Source organism: Callionymus lyra, chromosome 3 (genome assembly GCF_982586985.1).
Source record: "Callionymus lyra chromosome 3, fCalLyr1.hap1.1, whole genome shotgun sequence".
NCBI classification, from domain to species: domain Eukaryota; kingdom Metazoa; phylum Chordata; class Actinopteri; order Syngnathiformes; family Callionymidae; genus Callionymus; species Callionymus lyra.
Genome location: NC_141820.1, coordinates 36,846,567 through 36,870,323, shown reverse-complemented (window position 1 = coordinate 36,870,323; position 23,757 = coordinate 36,846,567). Strand labels below are relative to the sequence as shown.

At 39.5% G+C, this 23,757-nt stretch overlaps 1 protein-coding gene across 1 annotated transcript; it reads left to right on the top strand.

The window, feature by feature from the left end:
- Window positions 1-341: 341 nt before the first annotated feature.
- Window positions 342-23,176, top strand: lrrn3b (leucine rich repeat neuronal 3b). Its single transcript, XM_087787773.1, has 2 exons — window positions 342-573; window positions 18,906-23,176. The coding sequence occupies exon 2, from the start codon at window positions 19,181-19,183 to the stop codon at window positions 21,299-21,301; it is 2,121 nt and encodes a 706-aa protein (XP_087643899.1). The 5' UTR covers window positions 342-573; window positions 18,906-19,180; the 3' UTR covers window positions 21,302-23,176.
- Window positions 23,177-23,757: the final 581 nt, after the last annotated feature.

The window sequence follows — 23,757 nt, the reverse complement described above, 5'->3', positions numbered from 1 at the left end:
CAGACCATCATACAAATGAACTTTAAATCACTTACATTATGGGTTGGTGAATTCTCCAAGAAAATATTTACTTGTATGATTTGTTTAGGGTAATTTTCGTTAAGATTGAACATTATTTTGAGTATAAGGTGCAACTTCACTGCTGAACATTTCTTGCAGCGCTCTTCTCGAACGCCAGACGCGCTGTCTGTGATTGACAGGTCTTTGAGCCAATGCCGCGAGAGATGCAGCCCCGCTGCGGTGTCGCCATTGGCTGATCTCAGCAGGTTCGCTCTCATATCATCGCGGTCGGAGGCGCATCGCCGTGCTTGCAGTCTGACGTGGTCCAGGAGAGGGATGCGACCTCAGCTGCAGCCTCGGTGAGGACGCGTGCTGGCCGAAGAAAAAAACACAAAAAAAAAACCCACGGAAGGAGCTGCTGATCGCACAGGAACATGTCTCCGTGAGGCTTTTGGGCACTTTTGCTTGTATTGCGCGCAGGAACGGCGTCCACCAACTGCGTAAAACACTGCCTGGCTCCCGTCTTTGGAATAAACGCGCACGCTGATTCAAGAGCTACGATGACTGAATTCGGTGAGTTAAATTGTGTTTTATCCACTTACCACTCGTCAAGAAAGAAACACAATAAGGACACTTGATTCCATCTTCATCCTCACCTGAAGCGTGCAGGAACTACAGACAGTGGAGTGGAAACGTGGTAAATTCAGGTTCCGTCGTTTATGCGCGGTAATTACGGTAACTGCGGACGGAATTGCGCGTTCTCATGATGACTTCTCGTGCATGAATCCCAAGATAAGAGATACGGGATGGTGGCCATCCTTCTGCTTCTCTTCTCTTCTCCTGTTGCATAGGGGACGTCAGGAAATGTTGTTTTGTGAAACGTGTTGGAATATAAATCATCGGGACTTTAGGAAAATCTAAAATCTCGTTTCCACTCCGTCCATGACACCAGTGAATGTATAGATGACTAAAAACTGAATTTCACCGAAATGATCCTGCTCGTGAAGAGCTCCGAGTGCTTGTATGGCCACGGGCAGTTTTCCCAGTGATGGATATGATGGATTTTGGCCTCCTCGAATCGAATGACTCACCTAAAATGCTGCCCAAATATGAAGAGCCTCTGCCAAAGATGATATAAAGACCTGATGGCAGGCTGATACGATTATAACGTCTCCAATTAACATGGTACGGACATAAAACTGGTCACTTTTATAGCCAGTTGTTCTAGTACGCCGTTAAAGTCGAATAAAAAAGCAACTTCAGGAGTCACCAGTGTGTTCCTGGGACACATCTGGAATCTTTTTATTGTTATCATTATTGCAACAGTAGTTCTTCACCATGATTATATTGCGGCTTCATCAAAACCAATACCATTTACAATTTTGGATCTTAAAATTAGCAAGTATGAGGTGCTGCATCTACATATCTATTGTATAGTATTTATTTTTGTTCAATAGTAAAGCAGCTACCTATGAAGCAAGTACGTAAATAAGTTAGTTCATTTTATTTGTAAAGCGCCTTTCACAGACCAGGGTCACTTAAACAACAAACCAATACACAGTTTATCACAGTTATCAAGTTTGAGATTGTGCCATATTGTACTGAGCAATAGTGAAATCCTAATGGCTGTAAGCACTGTTTGCTATTTTATCAAACAAATTACCAGCATATGTACTGAGATATTTTTTATGTCGAACTTAAGCTACGCCACCATTTTATTTCGTACAACCCACAACAACTAACCCGTAAAACAGTTCAATTACTTTCTTGTTCTTTTATTGGCATCTAGCACCATGTCTGTCTTAACAATTTATCTGATTTTTTTTTATTTTCCATCTTAATTTCTGAATCTCAGTTAAATTCTGACTGCAAAAAAAGATTCTTCAAATGCCTCGCAAGTGTTTTTGTGTTCACTGCTACGAGCATTATGACTTTCAATACATGTATCAATGTACTACAAGTATTATTCTTGGTTAAATTATTCTGACGAATAGAAGCTCTTCTGGTTCAGGGGAGCATGTTATATCTACCTCAGACTCATTAGCACGTTGCTGATATACGCTCTAATACAGTCATCTATTTAGGTCTTTTAATTTGTCAATTCTGCCTTGGTTACATTGATTTATACACAAATTAGATTATACTGAAGGCATCCATTTTTTGCAATATCACAGTTGCTAATCCATGTTAGCATCTGTCAATGTTATTGATTGTAGCATCTGTACTACTTCACTCTCTCAATTAGTTGATTGCTTTTTATTAATTCCCATGGCTGATGCAATGTTTCCCTTGAGAAACGTCTCTCAGTGCCTCATTACTAGTGTTGGAACAATTTAACTGAATATTTCTTGGGAAGCTGTAGTGGAGATTGGAGCTAGAGCAGGCAAATAATTCTGTCCTCTAACTATTAAACATCTCCCCAACCTTGTTTGAATGAAGTATCTCATTAAGTCTTTAAATGTGTGGAGGACATCGGTGCCTCAGTCCAGCGACTAGATTCAGATGACAGCCACATTTCCAACCCGTCTCTCTTCTTCGTCACACAAAAGTGCCACTTTGCAGCAACTCATCTTTTTATGAGCCGTGAGTTCCTTCAAGCAACACTTTGTCTGTCAAATATTTTGTGCTGTAAGTCTTGGCCGCGCAATCTCTTCCACATCAGTATCAACTCTGATTGAGTCTCAGGTTGACAGCACCAGTTCTTCAAATACGCCAGTGTCTCTGCTACCTCTCCATGCCATTGTATATTTCAGCGCTAGATTAATGTCAGCGGCGTCAGTAATGATAGTATGTCTGTCAGATTTGTAGCTATGATAGTATCTACATACTAAAACGATGGCTTTATCTTCCTACAGGCGTGAATTCAAACGCTACGTTATCGGCATCGTGGGCTTTGCCAGTATTCCCTGCTTCAGCATCTATGTCATTTGTGTCGTTCATCAAGAACTCCTGCCAAGTCAGCGATCTGCCTGTTATGAATGTGCCGCAACAGTTTTAAGTATCGAAGAGAGAATCTCCTTTATCCATCTATCGTTATCAATATTTCTCCTCCATCTTCTTCCGCAATCAGTCCTCTGACTATTCATTTTCTTACAGTATATGTGGGTTCTTCTTCATCCATGTCTTCATATTATTTTGACCAAACATAACTTTACTGATTTATTAATACAATTCTACTCCAGTTATTAAGTTACAACACACAGTACTTCCCTTGCAACAGCACTATCATATCATTATTGTTGCCTCCAGAACCGATTGTGGTACTTTCTCATCAAAAGCTCAACCTCTAAAACACTTGTACAGTTATAGTCTAGACAGTTATTTTCTAGATTATTATTTTTACCCGATTAATACTTACTAGACTTAATATACACAATTACTACTTCCTCAAAACTCTTACTATTATCATGAGAAGCATGTACATTCAGTCATTCAAGTAGTACATTCCTGTTCTTTCACTATTAGTATACTCAAGATTCCAACAATTATACTAGTAAGTTTGGTTGTGCAACCGTCCAGATGTGGAAAAACTGATAATCTGTTCACGTTTGATTAATAGAGCGTTCATAGCGCTGTTTTAGCTCCTGGCGTTTTACCAGTGAGCGATTATCCACGATTGAGCAGAACATAACAAGAGTGGGACTGGTGCAACGTCTTTCATGATTTAGTAATTTATCCATACCCATTATCCATGAGCTGAGTACCAGCTCCACCCACCATGCTGTCCACAGTTACATGACAGCTCGTAAGATGGCAACTGGACAACCGGGCTAAAATGAGCGATTAGCTTAGCCTGACTACTCTGTGCATGCAAGCATCCCATACATGGAACAGAGCGGTAGTGGCAGGTTGGAGGCCTTTTCCTTCCCCCCGGCGAAGTATTGTGGCGGTTCTGAATTACACACTGACAGATCGGTGCAGCATCTTCGCGACAAGGTCTGTGGTTAGGAATGAGCTGAGCAAATGACAAAAGTTTCATTTACTGAGATCAGCTCAAGTGTTTCTACGATTGGGAGAAACTACAAGCTTGAAATTGAGTGTCGATTTTGAGTTCCAACATTTGTTTCCATGACATTTTTTTAAAGGGCTAATTCGTGTCCTTGTCGTGACCCAGGTGGAAATGGTATGCGAGTGTTTATGAGGAGCAGTACGGCGGCCCAGTAGCGGGCCGCTCCATTAATTTGGGCACATTTGTTCACAACAAATCAATATCACATGTCCACAACAAGTCATTCGCTTAAAGTGAGCAGCGCTGTGAATTGGCTATCGATCCGTGTATGAAAGAAGTAAGAGAAAGGTGCAGGGAGAGATGGGGGATGTGGGAGCGGGTGCCTAGTAAAGGCTTGGAGCCGCAGCAGCAGCGAAGGTGTGGGTGTTCCACATCAATTCCTTCAAAGGTAGAGGGCAGCAGGTCCCTGCAAGGTGAAAAATGAGTAGGTGCCTAGTGGGCACTTGTAGGATGAAAAGTGCCTTTAGATTGAAATGAATCTTACAATTGAACCCCCCCCCACCACACACACACACCTCTCTTCCAAACCTGCCGTAGGTTTTCCATAATGATGGTAATGAGAAGCTGCAGGATTCCGAGCGAGATGCATGTAAACATATTCATTGAGCGGCTGCAGGGCATCAGGCTGTTCGGCCGAGCACGAGCGCCACGAAAGCATCCTGTTCCCAAACAAATGCAGGATTCATTAATGAGAGAACAAAGAGGGACGGAGGATAGGGAGGAGGGGGAGACAACGGGTCCCTCTAACAAATGGGTTCCACCTTCAAGCTAATGTGTTGTCCAAGAGTCCTCATTTCTTCGTGAGTCACTTGAGTGGTTTATAAGTCACACAGATCCTCATGTCTTCAGAGGTTTGTTGGAGAGGACTTTTGATGCCGAGCACTTGTCCTGCTCTGTGAAGAGGAAATTAAGACTCAAGTCTACCTCGTACAAAGCAAGAATCTACACCCAGATGTGAGAATTTTAGAAATTACATTGTTTTTTAAGTTACATTTTAATTGCTATTGTTTATGTCTTAAACACATTAGTTGCGCACTAATGTGAAAAGCCAATTCTCCTGATTCACTCACATGTTTCAAATTTGTAAGTCTTCCTCTCCAAGATGCAGTAAGTCCTTCATCATGACCATGTTTTTCTCGGCGAACGAGGTTACGAGAGCCATTATGACTTAATAATGGTCTACACTACTCCTCCAGCCAGCTGTAATCACACCCCACTTTGATTATACAATGAGTCCCTTGGAAGTTGAGACTTCCGGGCCAATCACAGCGGGCGTTCTTATTGTGGTAAACAAGATTTCATCTCCAAAATAACATATTTTCAGTGGGCAGGGTTTAAGCACATTTTCTAATGGAAATATTTCAATTAAAAAAGAGTTTTGTACAAACACATACTGATGAGTACAATAAAGGTCCAACACCTATTTAAGTTACACTTTAATCAACACATTAGTTGCTCTTTGACGTTTTAGGGCTGAGCTTTTTGTTCTTACCTTTCTACCCTATTTATTATGATTTCATTTATTTATTATTAACACTTAGCGTTGAAAGCTACTTGTATTTTAATGAAGATACACAAACATTGTTTTAAAAGAAAGTTTTCCAATCATGTTCATCTTTAAATGTCTCTGACACAGTTCCTGTCTACTGGCTGTTTGTGAGATTCAGGGATTCTGTGAATCTGGTTTCCTGGTTAGTTTCTGACTCACGGGTATACCAACTCGAGTGACTCACACAAGGCTGTCCTTGCTAAAACAGGCTAGGAGCGATAATTGTCCGAATTTTGCAATCCTGCAGAGCATAAGCTCATAGTGACTTGAAACAGGAATCTGAAAGAAGCCAAAGATCACAAAAACATGCTTTGCTGGCAGCATCTGTGACATTTCCTTCTACTGGTCGATATCAAAGGTCACATCTGGACGTGACACCCCTTTTTCTGTCTTGTGACATTTACATCACTGTGGCACAACCAGGACGGTGACCAGGCCATATACATCACTTATAGGAGATCATGTATGGAGGATCACAAAGTAACATGGCGACAATGGCTAATTAGTGTTGTGCACACTGGTATCAGAGATGGACATGATGGCAGCATATGTTGCCGTCTCTCTTTCAAACATGAGCAGAGAAGAAGGAGGACTTGTGAGGGCTGCTGCTGCGTCCACCATCTGCTGTGAATTAACACCCAGACGTATAGGAAAGCTGTAGGAGGAGTGATGCTGCGCCACTAGAAATGTTTGGCTGTATATGAGGAGCGAAAATAGCAAATGTCGACACAGGCTCCGGTCTTTAGGTGGCGCTGATGCTTTTCTAAACCAGCAGGTAAAGTAGCATCAAAAAAGACAAAAAGTGGAGTTGCAAGTGTCAGAAGAGAAGATTCTTTATAAGTGACTAGAAAGGAGAATGAATGGAAGACAGCTCATGTGGAGGAGAAGTTAGGGAGCACAGATGGTCCGGACACGTGGAGAGGAGAGATGGACACTTGGGTGAAGGATGATAAAATAGCTGCTACATTAGAAAATGTGCTTAAGCCCTGCCCACTGAAAAACACATTGTTTTTCTGGAGATAAAATCTTGTTTAACATAACCACACCCACTCTGCTGTGATTGGTAAAGCATCAATGTTTTTCACGGCACGTCCCTGAAGTCTCCACCTCCAAGGGGCTTGTTGTATAAACAAAGCATGGTCTGTTTACAGCTGGCTGGAGGAGTAGTCTTCGGCATTTGAAGCAAATTTGAACTCAGGCAGTATTTGCAAAACTGATTGAAAATTTGTTACCTACCGTTTGTCCGTACATCTGTGTGAATGTTCATGATGGTCAATCTGTGAATTCCTCAATGAGATGGCAAACGTTGATGCTTCCACTGCAGGCTAACTACCCACTATATTTACAATATAACTGAAGTTGTACGTCTGTAAGCACAACTAAACAGCTCCTTTTTTGATATTTGTGCATGAAGATATTGTTTATATGGTTAGTGTTTATTGTAAATCAAATAAAATGAAAATAATTTGCCTATTAATAAAAAAAAAAGACCTTCATCTCCTTTTAAATTATTTATTTTGCAAACTGTGTAAATCAATTGCAGTTCAGCTCTGAGGACGGCGTGTGGGTGCAACTAGTTATTTGACAAAAGACTGAATGTATTTGTGCTTTATTCACCTGTAAAATATTTAATTTGGTTGTACAGAGCTAATCTGTTTGTTGATCATAAACTTGACTTAAATGTTCGTTATTGTTACATATGATAATTTTAGCTAAAATGTGAAGTGTATGCAATAGCGCTTCATTTGTGAGCAATTCAGTACCGAAATAGGTCTGGACACATGCAAGTCTTTCAGCAACACAACCTTACATGGCTATTAAAGAGCTAAATAGTCGACTCAGTGTCAGCAGCAATATTTCAACACACATTGGCAGGTGGTTTGTCAGATAAACGCATATAAATTCCGATTCAATCACATGACGTGCCCCCTGTCTGTGACACTGCTGTCTCAAAGGGCACCTCCATTCATCTGCTCTATGGCAACGGAAGACGAGGGAAGAAAACCCCCCTAAAATAAATTCAAACCTGGTGAAATCGATAACAAAGAGCCGGCAATAAATGCATCTCAGCACCATATGATGATTGATTCCGTCTGGCGCAGGAACTTATTCCCTGCAGGCGTGCGGCCTCTTGACCGGACATTTATTATTCATATAAATATAGATAGCTGTGCATCTTTCTCGCCATGTTTGCACCTGCAGATTTAATTTGTCTCTGACTTTGAGGTGCACGTCGTCGTTTGTTCCTTCCTCTGTTGCAAATGCAGGCAGCAGCGCACAAGAAATTGTGCTGATATGTGTGCGTGCAATTATGTGAGCTAGGATTGACTGTTTGAACGAGTCTTTCACCTTTCGGCCGACAGTCAGATTATGTTTATTCAAAAAGATTTAGGGATGGCAGAGGAAAAGCTCCGTTCCTTTAGAGATTGGCCACAGTTGCGATTGTTATGCCAACTAGTTTCCATACATGCAGCTGTGTTTTGATTTGGTGAATGCAAAAAAATCAACTGTAAAACAACAATTGAATACAAAAATTACAAACACAATGTATGACTGAACAATTGCTCTACAATGCGTCCGAAAAACACAAATATTCCAATATAATTTGATTATAACACAACATATCATTGAACACAACGTCAACAAAGGGCTCTTGGTGAGTTAGTTTCCAATAAACAACTAAAAATTACATTAAATAGATACATGAACAACATCAATAAACACGACAACACACATCAGCACTGAGAAAAAACTATGGTAAACCATTTGTCTTTGTTATTACTATAGGGCCTTTGTGTTTGTTGTGCATTTTATGTAGTTAATTGTTCCGTGGAGTGGTACATTCTTGTATTGTAATTTGTAATATGTTTCTGTGTTAGGTGGTGAACTGTTGTGCGTTTTTTTCATCTTTTGTTGTCGATGTGTTTTCTCCTGTATTGTCTACATTGTACTTTCAGTTGGGTGAGTGTTGTGAATGATTGATTTGTGTTGTCATCGTCATTGATTTCAGTTTTTGTTGCAACACAATTCAGCAGATTTGTGTTCATCAACAAAAACAAAAAAACACAAAAACATCTATAATTTTGGACTTGTCGCACTTGTGTGGTTCGTGTACTCTGCCAGGATCGATACAAATATTGTGTGTGTGCGTTTGTGCACACAGTGGTAAAACCGGAGACGCGGGTTCTGTGGTTAATTCAGGACATTGATTTTACATTAAGAGCCGACTTGGCCACTGATTCATGGTCACACAAGTGCAGATGTAAGGCGAAAGGTTTGGGCCCACTCCCCCCCACCCAACACACACACACACACACACACACACACACACACACACACACACACACACACACACACACACACACACACACACACACAATTTCACAAGAAGGAAGGTTCTCTTTAATGGACTCTTCCTCACCTTGAATTCTTACAATCATAAATCAATGAGGTGAAGGGCAGTGTTGAAGGCCTGTAGATACAAAACGCCCACCCACAATTGGCTTCACCGGTAACAGTGCATTGACACGCCCACTTTAAATACATAGTGAACACACGTGCATACAAATACTGTTTTTTTTATTCATGTAAGTCCATACTTGCTCATTAGCCAGAGGAGCTGCATGTATGTATGATCGATAGTGCATAATGAGAAAGAACATGAAGAAACATTAGATGATTTAATGTTGAACGTGTTACAGAAATTGCTGATGCGGGAGTAGCTGAAGGTCTGCAATGGAGGTGTTCACTCAACCGATTCAGCCAACGTGTGGTTGTGCCTAAGATACTCTCATGCTAATTCATTAATATCAGAAATGTCTATACATTTAAACAGAAAAAACATATTTTTTATTTTTGAGTCTACTTAAGATGCAGAAGCTGGTACCTTAATTTCTAATTAATTTGAAAAATGTAATACTGACAATAAAAGCTTATGTACTTTTCAATACATACCTTTAATGTGAAGAGACTCGTTTTATGCCATGAAAGGTTATGCCGTGAGGCGGACAAATAAGTCAAGTCAGTTTTTCTGAGAAGGCAAAGAAAGAAAACTCTTTTTACTGCACTGATGTAACAGGTTAATTATTTTTGGTGGATTGGCTACATCTGGACTGATGTTCAGAACCGTCCTTGTTCGACCGAGAAAACTCATATGTCGTGTCGTAGCCGGAAAACTCTTAATTTTGTTTCCCAATAGCTCACGCGGAGGGCTTCGTTTTGATGGCAGCTTTAGGCATTTTGGCCATCCAGCGACAGCTGCAGGAACATCTGCGCGGCAGGATTTTGCCAAACAGCCTTTTTATTTGTCAAGTAGATGGAGTAAGACCGATGGATCGGCGTGCAGAGCGGCAAATATTGAGAGGGATTATTCCGGAGACAGAAAGTGACTGATGGAGACGGAGCGACGGGCGGACGGGAAGAAAGCAACACAAAGAAAAGGGCCTTATTCCTGCGGCAGACCTCGGCCGGCTGGATCGGGATGCTAATAGGGAGCATAAGCAGATTGGTTCTCCATTAGGGTTTGAGGAGAGGAGACAAATGTGGGAAGGCAGGATGAAAAGGACAAGGGAGTGCAAACTCATGAGAACACGCAGGAGAAGGAGAAGAAGGCAGCGGCGGTGCTTATTACTGGCAGATCAAAATTCCCACGGAAGCGTTTCTACAACACTATTCTCCAGTTCTCCACTTACGTCTGACCTTTATGTCTTCCACCCGCAGAACATCTACCTCTCGGCAGAAGCGTCGCCGCCTCGTTACCTCTTAAAACCGTGTCGGCTTTATGATCGCCTCCCTGATGGCCAATATTCTCCTCATGGAAATCAAACAGGACGCTCAGTTCAGACTCACGCGGTCCTGACGATGGTATTGGACCTTTTATATAGAAGCAGTGGAGACATGTGCAAAGACTGGGTTATTATTTACTATGTGCTTTTATTTTTGCATTTTATTTTAATGAAACACATTTTTATCCAATGATATATTTTATTGTCATTATTTATGCTGGTAAACAAAGCCAAGTAAAAACATTATACTTATCTAATAATAATGATATAAAAATATATCTTCAAAAAATGAACAGAAATTAAATTATGCAAAAAATATGTTATTATCTGAACACTAAAATGTTCATAAAAAGGAAATAACACGTGAATCAACATAAGAAACAGAGTTTGTTCGGAGAGATTTTAATTAACAGCATGTAGCACTCGGGACTTCTACTTGGCATTTACCCTGAATGAACAGTTAAATTGTCTAAATACGGTTTTCTTGCCTGTGGTAGAATCTGTTGTCGAGTTATCCCACAAACACACACACAATCATACACTCTTCATCATCGTTATCACTATTGTTATGGAATTGAAGTCAACAAGGACATTTTAAAATGGAAATGAATATCATACTTTTATTGATATCTATTTTAACATCATGATCTTCTTTTTATTCTGAATTTAACATGTGAATTAGGGCTGTAGCGATTCACTAATCATACCATACGATTCAATGTATTTTGATTCACTTTCCACGATTTTTGGAGGACTACTGAATTTTAGTGATAATCTTATAACTGTTCCACTCTCTTGCACTTAGTTACAATAACCCTTGTGTTATCTCATGGTCAAAGTGACCCAGAGGCCCGAGGATATACCAGACATGAAAAATAGATATCACAAACACATCTGTTTTTGGACCTCTGGGTCACCTTGACCCTAACATAACACAAGGTTTAATAGAACTGAAAGGAACAACTGTATACTTTTCTCTAATCCTAAATCATCGCTGGGATCTCTTCTTCTTTAGCTGTAGAGTTATTTATGACTACTGTCATCTAGTAACCAGAAGTTTAATTGCAACACTAAAATGAACTGTGAATATGTCCAGGTTGGTTGTAAATAGAAAATGAAATATTTTTTGGTTTTTAAACACACTTAATTGCATATATATATATATATATATATATATATATATATATATATATATATATATATATATATATATATATTTAAATCTACGACTAAAAAATAAAACCTGATTTGAAAAAAATAAAAATAAATCCAGTGCTGTTGAATATCGATTGTATAATCGTTTTTTTATTACACTCCTAACAATGAGTTAATTCATCAAATTAAGTAATCTCAGAAATATGAACATTCCAGTTAAAGGATCTTGAACTAATAGTTGTGAATAGAAATCATGAGCTCACACTTCTCTCTCAATTGTCTAACACCAGTTTCTGTAAAATGAGTGCAGTTACGATTGTTTGGAGGCTCATTTGACAGCTGGTTGGTCCGTCAAACATTTTAATTAGTCGCGTGTCCTTGTTGTGGAACAAGACGTTGTTGCCGAGGATTAGAGTTATCAATAAACACACTTAATATAGTTAATAAGTGTTTTAACACCACACAGAAGAGGAATCTTCAAAGTAAATGTTTTACCGAGAAGAGGCGTCGCTGAATAAGCGATGCTAATCTTCTCAAGCTGTTGAACAGCTAAATTACTATTGTGCCCCGGAATTATTCGAAAGCTTGGTAAAGAGCCACTCTGGGGATCTTGCAGTGTGACGGATGTGACCAGAGTTCACGCACCACTTCCACCCGGCTATTAAGTACAAAGTCCAGCCAGGCATAGACACACGGGCCGCGGCTAATTTCCCGCCACCCACAGCCCGGGAGCCGGTAATTGAGGTGGAGGACGAGAGTGGGGGGAGGAACGTGTTTCGGTGGAGGTCTATTAACCTATGACGACCCTGAAGATGTCGTGATGACTGAGACCGGGAACATTAATATCATTGTGACCTCATTCATGAGTCAAGAACATTCAAAGACAAAACAACAATCAAACACTATGACCTCTGACCTGCACACCCACCTACATGCTCTTATTCACCTGGACCACTGGTGACCATATGAAGATTCACGATACGGTGAAGTAACACATAAGTTTGCCCTTTTCAAGATAATGTATTGCTAACAGGTTGATTTCTTGTAATTAATAGAAACATTTGGTTCTGTCCGCTTTATTTTTAATTACACTATATAATATATAATATAGTTTGTAGAATTCATGTCAACCAAGTGTTTGCAGGACAGGCTTGACTAAAAATATGACTTAATTTCCACTAACTGAGTTACATACCTTTATAGCTTGTAAGTTGGTTCTATATTCATGCTATACCAACTTTGGAGGTTTACGCAAGACATTAGGAGGTGTCCAGATTCGTCTGACATATCTACTGAATGCTTTTTAGTCAGCTTAATGACTGCAATGTACTGCGATGCTCAGTCAGGGAGTTGTGTCACCAGGCTCCGGATCTTCAATTGTTTCAACTCACTTCCTACTATTTCTAGTTACCCAGTGTCTGTTCTTCTCTCTTAACTACTGTCTGTCCTGTAACACAGGTATAACTTAACCCACGTTCCAGTAGACTCATCCTTTTTCATTCTTTTTAAATGTATCATCTCTTCAGAAAACTCCATTTCTTTTTGTTTGTGCAGTAGATGCCTTCACCCCTTATTTACCACAGCACAACCCCAGATGCTTACAAGATTCCTCAACCCAAAGTTCAACACATCCAAAGCCTCTATCCCTAACCTACACCTCATTATTTTCTTTTACTTGTCAAACATGGCATCCTGCCCAACATTAGGACTGGGTATTGATTAAAACTCAATTGTCGTTACATTCACTTTCATAACGCTTCCTGAACCATACTTTTTTCATTACCAGTTTTTAAAAAATGTTCCTAAGAAAAAGAAAATGACATCAAACATTGTACAAACAAGTCTTGAGTTCAATTGTTCAGCTTTGGTACATTTTCACTACAAGCTGTTTTCTTACATTAAAAAAATACTGTATATATTTCCAGAGTAAAGGAACATTTGCGAACCATTGCTTTCCTTAACCTTCCTTCCAGTGATTCCTATTTTGCCACATATTGTATACCGACCTATCTTACAGAACCATCCACTGGTACTGAACGGTCTTTCCACCGTTCTCTCGAGATCTCGTGTTCATACAGCAACAGTCCCTTCCCTCCAAAAGCCATATGGCAGTCTAAGATGGAATACAGGAATACAAAGCTGGTGTGGCTTGCTAGAAAAATGGGGTCCATTACAACCCCTTACATACAACTTTGCTTTTAGTAACAAGGTCTACGGTCGATCCAGTGAAGTGGAGGATTGTTGCTCTCCAGCAGAAGGTTTGTCTCGGCCTAATGATGTAACTCCAGACGAGGAAAAATGGAGCCAATATTCCTGCTCCAAATAGAATCCCAAGATGGATGCTTGCAATTCTCTGCTGTAAAATCATCTGCTGACACTCCAGTGCAATGACATGTTGCTCAAGGAGCCGGAGGAAGGTGTTGGGTAATTTCGAGGTGTAGAAGCAGAAAATCGCTCTGCGGGAACGACAGCATGACCCCAAGGTGCTGACATTACAAAATCCTGGGTAAATGATCTGTGCTCGGGACTTCTTATCTGTTAAAATTGAAGTGGATGACATCATCGTTGCATCACCAGGAAGCTGAATATTTATTTACATGTTCCCTCTCACAAGAATGACACCACTCTTGCATCAGCGCACTAAGCAGCTTTAGTGAGTCACAGGATTCAATACGCATGAAATTTGATACCAGCGGAGGCGAAAAAGCTGCATTTCAAGTGTAGATGGCGGCGAGACCTTCCTCTCTGCCAGGAAACATCATCACAGAGTCAAAGTTGAATCTTGGATTTATTCAAACGTAAATAGAAAAGATGCCGTATACATAAGGCGTATGAATGAAGTGTGTGTCAGAGATATTCTCCTGTTAAAGACCTTTTCAGGGTAATTTAACTGTCTCTCTCCCAAAGTAGCTGGGATGGACACCAGCCCAACCAAAATCAAATCATTGAATTTTGTGTGTTTAGTAAGATTAACTTGTTAAATGTGTTATTATTAATTATTAATTTTCCATTTTACCGTTTGTCCTCGACTGTGAATTAAGATTTTTTTTTTTAATTTAAAATTGATTGAGTATCGTAGAATCAGAGAAACTAACTTGACTTTGTGTTTGTAATTAAGGTTTTGTTCATTATTAATTATTTAAAAAACAAATTAAAATGAAAACGTGAATTCCAGATTCATTAAATTAAGTATAATTTAAGTCACTTCCTAGTCCATCAGTCCTTCTCAGATTTTTCTTAATTATTATTTTTTTAATTGCAATATTTCACTGTACGATTTAGTATATGATTCCTTTTTTCATAATTTTATACAAGTCACTGTATGATCGATAAACTCATTCGCTGAAGGCCAGGCCTGAATATTATGATTTAAAGATGAAAAGATTACTACCTTAATTATTTTAAATAAAATAATCTTTATTTAAGGTGTAACTGTAAAAATAAAAACATTAAATAATATAGCACATATGGAATGGAACTACGGAAATAAAAGTAATTATAGATATAAGACAAATTATCTAAATATCTTTAATTGAGTCACCACTCACATATGCTAACATGTGGATCTCAAGTCAGAAAATAAAGTGCATGAATGGTTCAGACCTAGTTATAATGTTGTTACTTATATCTATAGTTATAATGTTGTTACTTATATCTATAGTTATAATGTTGTTACTTATATCTATAGTTATAATGTTGTAACTTATATCTATAGTGAGTAGAAGAGCAACTCGTAAATACCAATGAGTCACTCAAATTGTTTCTCAGGTTTAACCTCCTCTGGAAGGATCTGAGCTAATAGAAAATATTCTGTTTACTTGAGCTTTGGAGAGAAACCAAAAAACCGTACGAGTAGCTTCAAGAGACTCAAAGTGCTCCTCCTCCAACAGCAAACCAGAAATAATGTGTCTTATGTCAAGAACCTGTTGGAGAAATCTCATTGAAGGAGGGTCGTGAGGTTAAAATCAATTTAATGACAACAATTACGACTTCAGTTTGAGGTGCTAATATTGAGAACCAACACCTAATTCAGCCCAACAGCTACGCTTCATATCTGTGGCCCAGAGATTCCTCCTCTGTCAAGGTGAATTAGCTTCAGGGCTCAGATTCTGGCCCCCACCGGACCTCGGCCCCGTCACTGAGGAGCGTCGCACTTTGATTACAGAGCAGCCAAATGTGAGTGTTTAAAAAATAGCAAGTCGGATTTGGCGACTCTCACAAGTGTTACTTGAGGTCGGCATTACTCAGCAGTTTTCACACAGTCATTTACACACAACACATAATGCGGTCATTGTAGTGATCGTAACAATAGTTACTATTAGCATTGCTAGTTAGCTAGTTGGTATTAGAATTAGCTATGACAGTGTCATCAGAATATTGAATTGTTCAATTTAACATTTCAATTTTTTTTTAAGCATACATTTTTTCCTATTTTATTTAATAGTTTATATATTGCATGGTTTCATTTCTGTTTTGAATTTTTTTTTGAATATTTTCTAAATGCTTATTAATATAATGATTTTCTTTGTACACATAAAGTTAAATATTCTTATTTTATGAATTTAATGTTAATTTAATTTAATGTTTCAACTTTGATGTCTAGGGTCTCAAGAAGCTTAGATTACATTTCACCTTGTGTCTTCTGATGTCAAGGTATTTCGTCTCACCAGGTTAGTTTAGCTCAGGAAGTTAAGAGACACATGATTTATCTTCTAGTTGTTACAGGTTCGATCCTGCATTTCACTTTTTTCCAGTGGTGGCATATGAGCTATATAGTAGCTATACAGAGCGTTGTTCTGCGACTAATCCGGGTTGCATCTATGTTGTCTTCATAAAAAAAACTTTTGAAAGTCTTTAAATCCAAATTTCATTGACAATGACCCACTCATGTTCTTCCCCCTCTTCCTCTCCTGATTTGTTTACTGTCAAACCGTCTTGCAAATAGTCCACGATAGCCGCGATAATTCGATCCTGGACAGAGCCAGCGCCGCATGGCAGGTTCAGACCTCGGCGAGAAAGGCGCTCATCCTCCGTCTGTCGTGCTCTGATCCGCTTTTTCATCCGAGTCCAAACCATCAGTCAGTTTTCCAGATGGAAAAATTAAATATTCCTCTATAACGATCAAATGAAGGTTGTTTGAATACAAAGCCAAGCTAATGTGGCCAGTGACGACAAAATTGACACACATAGTAAAAGCCACCCTCACTTATGCAGCATATAAAAGGAGAACTGCCGGCTTGAAAGCCTTTTGCCAATCAGAACTTCAGTATTTAAATTATTTTTTTAATAGAAATTTGATTGATAAATGATTAATATGTTTATATTAGTATATGTTTATTGGATATTTTATTGCAGATATTAATCTTCTAATGATTCACTAACACTCATGATTACCCCAAATAAAGCAGCTTAGAAATACTATACTATTATTCTATTATTATTATACTATATACTACTATTAAATAATAATGACTATCCAATCTATTTTAGGTCATTATTCCAGAAAATGTTAATGAGATCAAGTCCTTTTTTTAAGCATCCACATTGTTACATGAATCTGGTTATGTATTATCTTAGAGAGTTTTTAATTTTCTTTTACAATTTAGACCCTGGGAGTCGTAACATCGTCAGTGTCGGATGATTTAGAAAACAAATAAGGGTCAATAATTCCCACCGATTTACGTGGTTATATTTGTTGACGGCGAGACCCAGAGCTAATTGCTGATCCAGCTTTCAGGTGGAGGATCAGGGCCAAAATTTCAACCCTACCTATAATAGTAGAGTGAAACAACATGGAACACTAAAGCTATCTGTTTTTGGCCTTCAGGTCACCTTTACCCTGTGACAAAACAAGGGTTAAATGTCTGTACTCCTGTTACTCTGAATCATTATTTAGTTACACCTCGCATGTTTGATCTGCAACATATGTTTGGAATAAGACAAAGTGAAGAAAATTTTATTATAAACTTTGACCAGTATTAAAGAAATATATAATTACAAATAATTTACTTTAATTATTCATACTTATTTATTGTATCAAATAAAAAAGTATCATAAAGACTACCCGCCAATCCCCTTAAATAATCGTGCAAAATATTTTTTTCAGAAAGAAATATTAACATACAAAATAAATACTTACATTTTAATGTTAACGGTTGTACTGTTATTGTTCAACAATGTATTTAATCGTTTAACAAAATCATTTCAAACAAAGCTTCAATTTAAAATGTCAGCTGTCCACTCAAACACAGTTTGGTATTTAAAAACCTGAAGAGTGAGGAGACGCCTGAACGTGCCGCTGCGATAACCGACAACCTTGTTTTTTTATTTATGTGTTTGCTTCCCTGCATCAGCCAATTGGTCTCTGAGTTGAAAGCATCCGAAAGGAAACGACATTCAACATCCGTCTATTCTCCGCAACTAGCAGCATCCTTTCATTCCCCACGGTCGTACAGAAGGATTTGAAAGTCACATTTGGAAGCGGCAGCTTTAGATCCGTCTGAAATCTAAAGAGATTATTGTGGTCGAGGAAGGTTGTGATGTATCAGTCGTGTTTGAGGTTGCTTTGTTTTTTAATAAAAAATGAATTAGCGACATCAGTGGATTGGCATCATAAATCATGAATAATGAATTTAATATCATTATTAAATCAGGGAATCAGGAGGTAGTTTGTGTACAAAACAAATTAAAATGACCAGAAGAAAAATGTCAAAGAATAAAGATAAGAAAAAACACATTCTATTAAAAAAAGGTGCAGACATAAATGTTGTTGTTGTTACTGTTATTGTTATTGTTATTATTATTATTATTATTTTCATTAAAATAAGACACAGTTTTAACACTTAGCCAAAGTTTTTAACTCGTCTAAATGATGAATTGCATAACATAAGTAAAAATTTAAAAAAATTGTTAGTAAAACATGAAACTTTTGTTTTTATTTGTTTTGTTAAAAGTCACATTTTAGGATACTCACCAAATTACAACAAAGTCATTCATAAATGTTATGTTGAATCTTATTTTAATGTTTGAAGGAGATCTTGTCTCATGTTTCTATAGCAACAAACTGATCACTGTCTATGGCAGATAGCTGCCTTGAAGAAAAATGCTTCAACCCAAGTATGTCTGCCATTTAAGAATCTCTAACAAAGCGCTATTTGACCAATAATGGCGCTGCAGAGCCAACATCACCATTGAATGCCAGACTGAGGAAAAAAGTGTGCCGATGCGCCGCAGCGACGTATTCTAGAAGGTCAAGCAGATAAAAATCTGCAGCTCTGCGTCTTGCAGTGAGAGTCTATAAATGTCAACATGCATCAGTGTGCCCGTAACAAATGTCAACATTTCCAAATTCTTTGCCGGCCACCTATTCTGCTGACATGACTGACTTTGCTTTCTTTCTCTCCTGCAGATGGACATGGATTGGTCTGTGGAAGATAGTGGACGCTGAGGACCCTCAATTCACAGGACCTTTGACATCAGTATTGACTGATAAATCATAGTTCAGAAGGGCGTGTGCACACGAGACGGAGAGTAAAAGAGATCCCTTGGGAGCCCCGCTGCAGCTGGTGGCAGCAGCGGTGGCAGTGGCGTTGAGTCAATCGCCTCGGCAGCTGCGACAAATGATTAATCACTTGTGAATTCTAGAGCTCAGACGGCATCAGTTCCAATTACCAATCGTCCAACATGAGGGACACGTCATTCCTGGACCATCTCTTGGTGGGCTTGGCCATGGCCTGTTTTGTTTCGGCAGCAGAGAAGAGACCAGACTGTCCAAAGCTCTGTGTGTGTGAGATCAGACCTTGGTTTTCCCCCAGCTCCTCCTACATGGAGGCACAGACAGTGGACTGTAATGACTTAGGACTCTCTACTGTCCCAGTTGGGTTGCCGTTGGGAACACAAGTACTTTTACTGCAGACCAACAACATTGCAACGCTTGTCACACATCTGGATTACCTTGCCAACCTCACTGAGATCGATTTGTCACAAAATAACATATCTTCTTTGAGCGATGTGCAACTAGGGAACCTCCCCCGGCTTCTGTCTGTCCACATGGAGGAGAACTGGATTCCGGAGCTACCCGAAAGATGTCTAGCGGAAGTGGCAAACATCCAGGAGCTTTATTTGAACCACAACCTCATCGCTCACATTTCCCCGTTGGCCTTCCATGGTCTCAGCAAACTGGTACGTCTGCATCTCAATTCAAACAAGCTGACCGCAATTCACAAAGAGTGGTTCGACCACCTCCCAAATCTGGAGATCTTGATGATCGGAGAAAATCCCATTCTTTCTCTTGACGAGCAGAACTTTAAACCCCTGGCAAACCTTCGTAGTCTTGTTCTCACCCGGATGAATCTCTCTCAGCTGCCTGATGCTGCCCTGGCTGGTCTGGATAACTTGGAAAGCATTTCCTTTTATGACAACATTTTCCCAGAGGTGCCACATTCTGCCCTGAGAAGTGTTAGAAACCTCAAGTTTTTGGATTTGAATAAAAACCCAATTTCCAGGATACAACGAGGTGATTTTGTGGACATGCTTCATCTGAAGGAGTTGGGGATCAACAGCATGCCAGAGCTTGTGTCCATCGATAGCTTTGCCCTCAATAACCTGCCAGAACTTACAAAAATAGAAGCAACCAACAACCCTAAACTCTCCTACATCCACCCAAATGCTTTCTACAAACTCCCTCGTCTGGAAACATTAATGCTCAACGGTAACGCGCTCAGTGCCCTACACAGGATTACTGTGGAGTCACTTCCAAACCTCAGAGAGGTCAGCATGCACAGCAACCCCATCCGTTGCGACTGTGTTGTCCGCTGGATGAACATGAACAAGACTAACTTACGCTTCATGGAGCCCGACTCACTCTTCTGTGTTGAGCCCCCTGAGTACGAGGGCCAGCACGTCCGTCAAGTTCATTTCCGGGAGATGATGGAGATTTGTCTACCACTCATTTCTCCAGAAAGCATGCCAGGGCAGATCAGAGTGCAAAATGGGAGCTCGGTGTCTCTTCACTGTCGGGCTTTTGCCGAACCAGAACCTGAAATATACTGGGTCACACCAACGGGTATCAAAGTCATGCCCAACACCGTATATGAAAAGTTCTACATGCACCCCGAGGGTACGTTCGATATCTATGACATCACAGAGAAAGAAGCTGGTCCTTATACATGTGTAGCCCACAATCTTGTTGGGGCAGATCTGAAAACGGTGTCAGTCGAGGTGAATGGTTATTCCCCTCAGCCAGCGAATGGTTCCCTTGACCTTGTCATCAAGTCAGTTGAAGCAAACTCCATTGTTGTGTCATGGAAGGCCAGCCCAGGAACTCTCGCTCCCCACATTAATTGGTATACGCTTTCGGACTCCAACCAGTCCACTACCGAGTTCAGAACCAGAGTTCCATCTGACATGGAAACCTACAACGTCACTCATCTGAGCCCTGGTACTCAGTACAAAGTCTGTGTGGACGTCCGTAGTCTCCACTACAACCATCACACCAAATGTGTTAACATTACGACAAAAGGTTTGGAGATGAAAGCCGAAGACGCAGAGAAATTGGATGCAGCAGTGGTCACTTTGTTCAGTGCTCTATTGGCTGTGATCTTGACCGCCTGCCTCCTAATTTACATCTCCCTGAGAAACCTCCGCCTCTACCAGGATTTGAGGAAAAGTCACTCTGAGGCACTGCTTACACCGGAGGCCTCTGGAATGCCTTTTTTTACAAAGCTCTGGCTTTCAGGAAGTGGGCTATCTAGAGGCGTGGAAGTGAAAGCGACAGTCATTAATGTCTATGACAACGCCTTTTAAGGTGTTTTGTGAACTGGAGGAACAGTTCACGCAACAATAACAAGGGCGTATGGGTTTATATCTCAGACATGTTTTCACCTCTGCGGCCCAGCTCTGACTATAACCGGACAAAAGGCGGTGAAACAAAACTAGGCCGAGCTGGTCGGAGTTTGCAACATAAACCCGGACGATCATTTATCCGCAAGTGCAGGAAACAGGCATTATGACGACGCTCTTGTAACTGACCGTTAAATGTGTTCGGAGTTGTGGAACTGTCCTTGTGGTCCAAGCAATACCGTCTGTGCTTTTTTGGGAAATAAAACATCCATAGACGAGTAAGTGATACGACTGCTGTCCATTTCTGCAAAAAGGGAGTTTCAGTAGAATAGACAAATAACAGTGACTTTTGGTGTATGGATTATACCCTCGACCCTTTTCTATTTAAAGTTTTTTTTTCCATGAAGATGTTGTTATATATTCTATTACGTTGATGTTTAAGACTATGAGGGGGTTGGGAAAGACTTTATAAAGAAATGCTTGAAGGCCACAATTGTGGTTCCATTGGTGACTGGGAATACATATTAGTTTGTCATAGGGGAGTCAATTCTGTCAAAGAACATTTCTGTGATTTGTTTAGTCTTTTTTCTTCTTTTTTTTTACAAGAAAAATGAAAAATATTAATCCAATAACAGATCCTGAAATTTAAAAAATAACTGTACTTTGCAAAAACATGATTTTGTCCACATTCATCCCATTAATCACATTCACTCCAGTTTCTTAGTCAACTGCTTGCCCAGACAAGTCAACACTTGAGTGCCAGGAAATTCAACTTTATTAGATGAAATGACTACATTCTCGCAGATTCTGGCAGTAGTTGATTTCTTCAGAATACACCTTCAGTAGAACCCCATGCAGGGCTCCATGAGAAGAAGAAGAAATGTTCATTGACCTGATAATAAACCCTTTTCTTGCTTGTCTCTGGCCAAGGTCAAACGAATATCAAATACAGTGACCGTCACATGACCCTGTGGTGTTGCATTAAAGGTCATACTTTTTGTGCAGTGGTGGCGCTGAGTCAGATCATGTAAGCCCTGATCATTAAAGCTCCCAAAATGCACAAAATATTTTATCAAATAAATTGAAAGTCTAAAACAACTTATGTTTGTTTTCCTTAATTGACAAACAAATCAATCAATCAACAAATTTAATTTTGTTTTTAAATTCAAAATAATATTTTAGAGTTTATCGAAAACTGAAGTAGTGCTAGTTAGCCACGAATACTGCCCAAGTCCTCCAGTGCCAAGTCACAAACATCTACATGGTTTTAATTATCTGTAAATATGAGGCCCATAAGCAGATATTCTCTTTCCCTGGATCCAGATCGATGGAGAATGTCTTTAAGGACCACCCTAGATGGAGTTGTCTGACAGTTTTGTGCATCAGACATCCAGTACAAGCAGCACCTACAACTTGAAGCGCCTCTAGCTTATTCACCTTGGAGAGCTTGGATGACTAATTTATCAGATAAAATTGGTGGAGGAAATTGGATCTAAAAATAATTGCAGTATGTTGTGGTGAGAACTAATACATTTTGTGTTTCATGACTGTGGCGGATCATGTGGTCTGGTGGTCTGTTCTGCCCTGGTAAGTGCCTACAACCAGAACCATGTAAGTTAAGCAGTTTGGAAATTGAAGAAACAGTCAAATCCATCCACACAGAGCTTTCCCCCCTCACATCGACCCCCACGCATCATTCATGTTCGTTGTTGCTTTGGGTGTGAAGTTAAAAGCCATTTTTATATTTACTGTATTATATAATGTGATCGATGGGCACAACTGACTAACCAAGAAAACGTGCAGAGAAAAAAATAAATGTCATTGTTTCTTTTACCCTCTTTTTGTGTGTTGCTTGTTTGTTATAAGATGAGAAACTCCTTAGCCTCACTAGCTAGGTGGGAAACTGACATTTAAACAAGAATCTTGATCAAATATTTTCATTTCTGCTTTTGTGTTCTGGTATCATAGAAGAGATGGTTGATGCCACTAGAGTCAAGCTTGTCAGGAGACATCTTCCTTTTTTGGATCACTTGAACATCCGAGTATAAAGTCCCTGACTTGTCGTGCATCCAAAAGCAGTTTATCATAAAGTCATTGGCTGCATGAGAGAGTTTGGATATGATATAGAAATCCAAATAGAGAAGATATTGACATTGGCCATCCTGGAAATGTTATTGAGTATGAAATACAGTTATTCTAGTGGCATAAACATATCACAATGACATAAGAAGTCACTCAAAGTCCAATGACAAGAAACAACAACCGAGACAAATAACACAAGTCACGTTGTCTTGATACCATGAAGTTAGCTCAATAAGACTTTTATTGGCAATAAACCAGAGGAATTCTAATGATTGTGGTGTTAAGCAGTAAAGTTCATTATAATGACTCCTTAAGCTTTTTATTTTGTTCCAATAATA

Excerpts from the sequence above, each read along its gene's own strand:
- lrrn3b (XM_087787773.1), top strand. The coding sequence starts at position 19,181 with ATGAGGGACACGTCATTCCTGGACCATCTCTTGGTGGGCTTGGCCATG.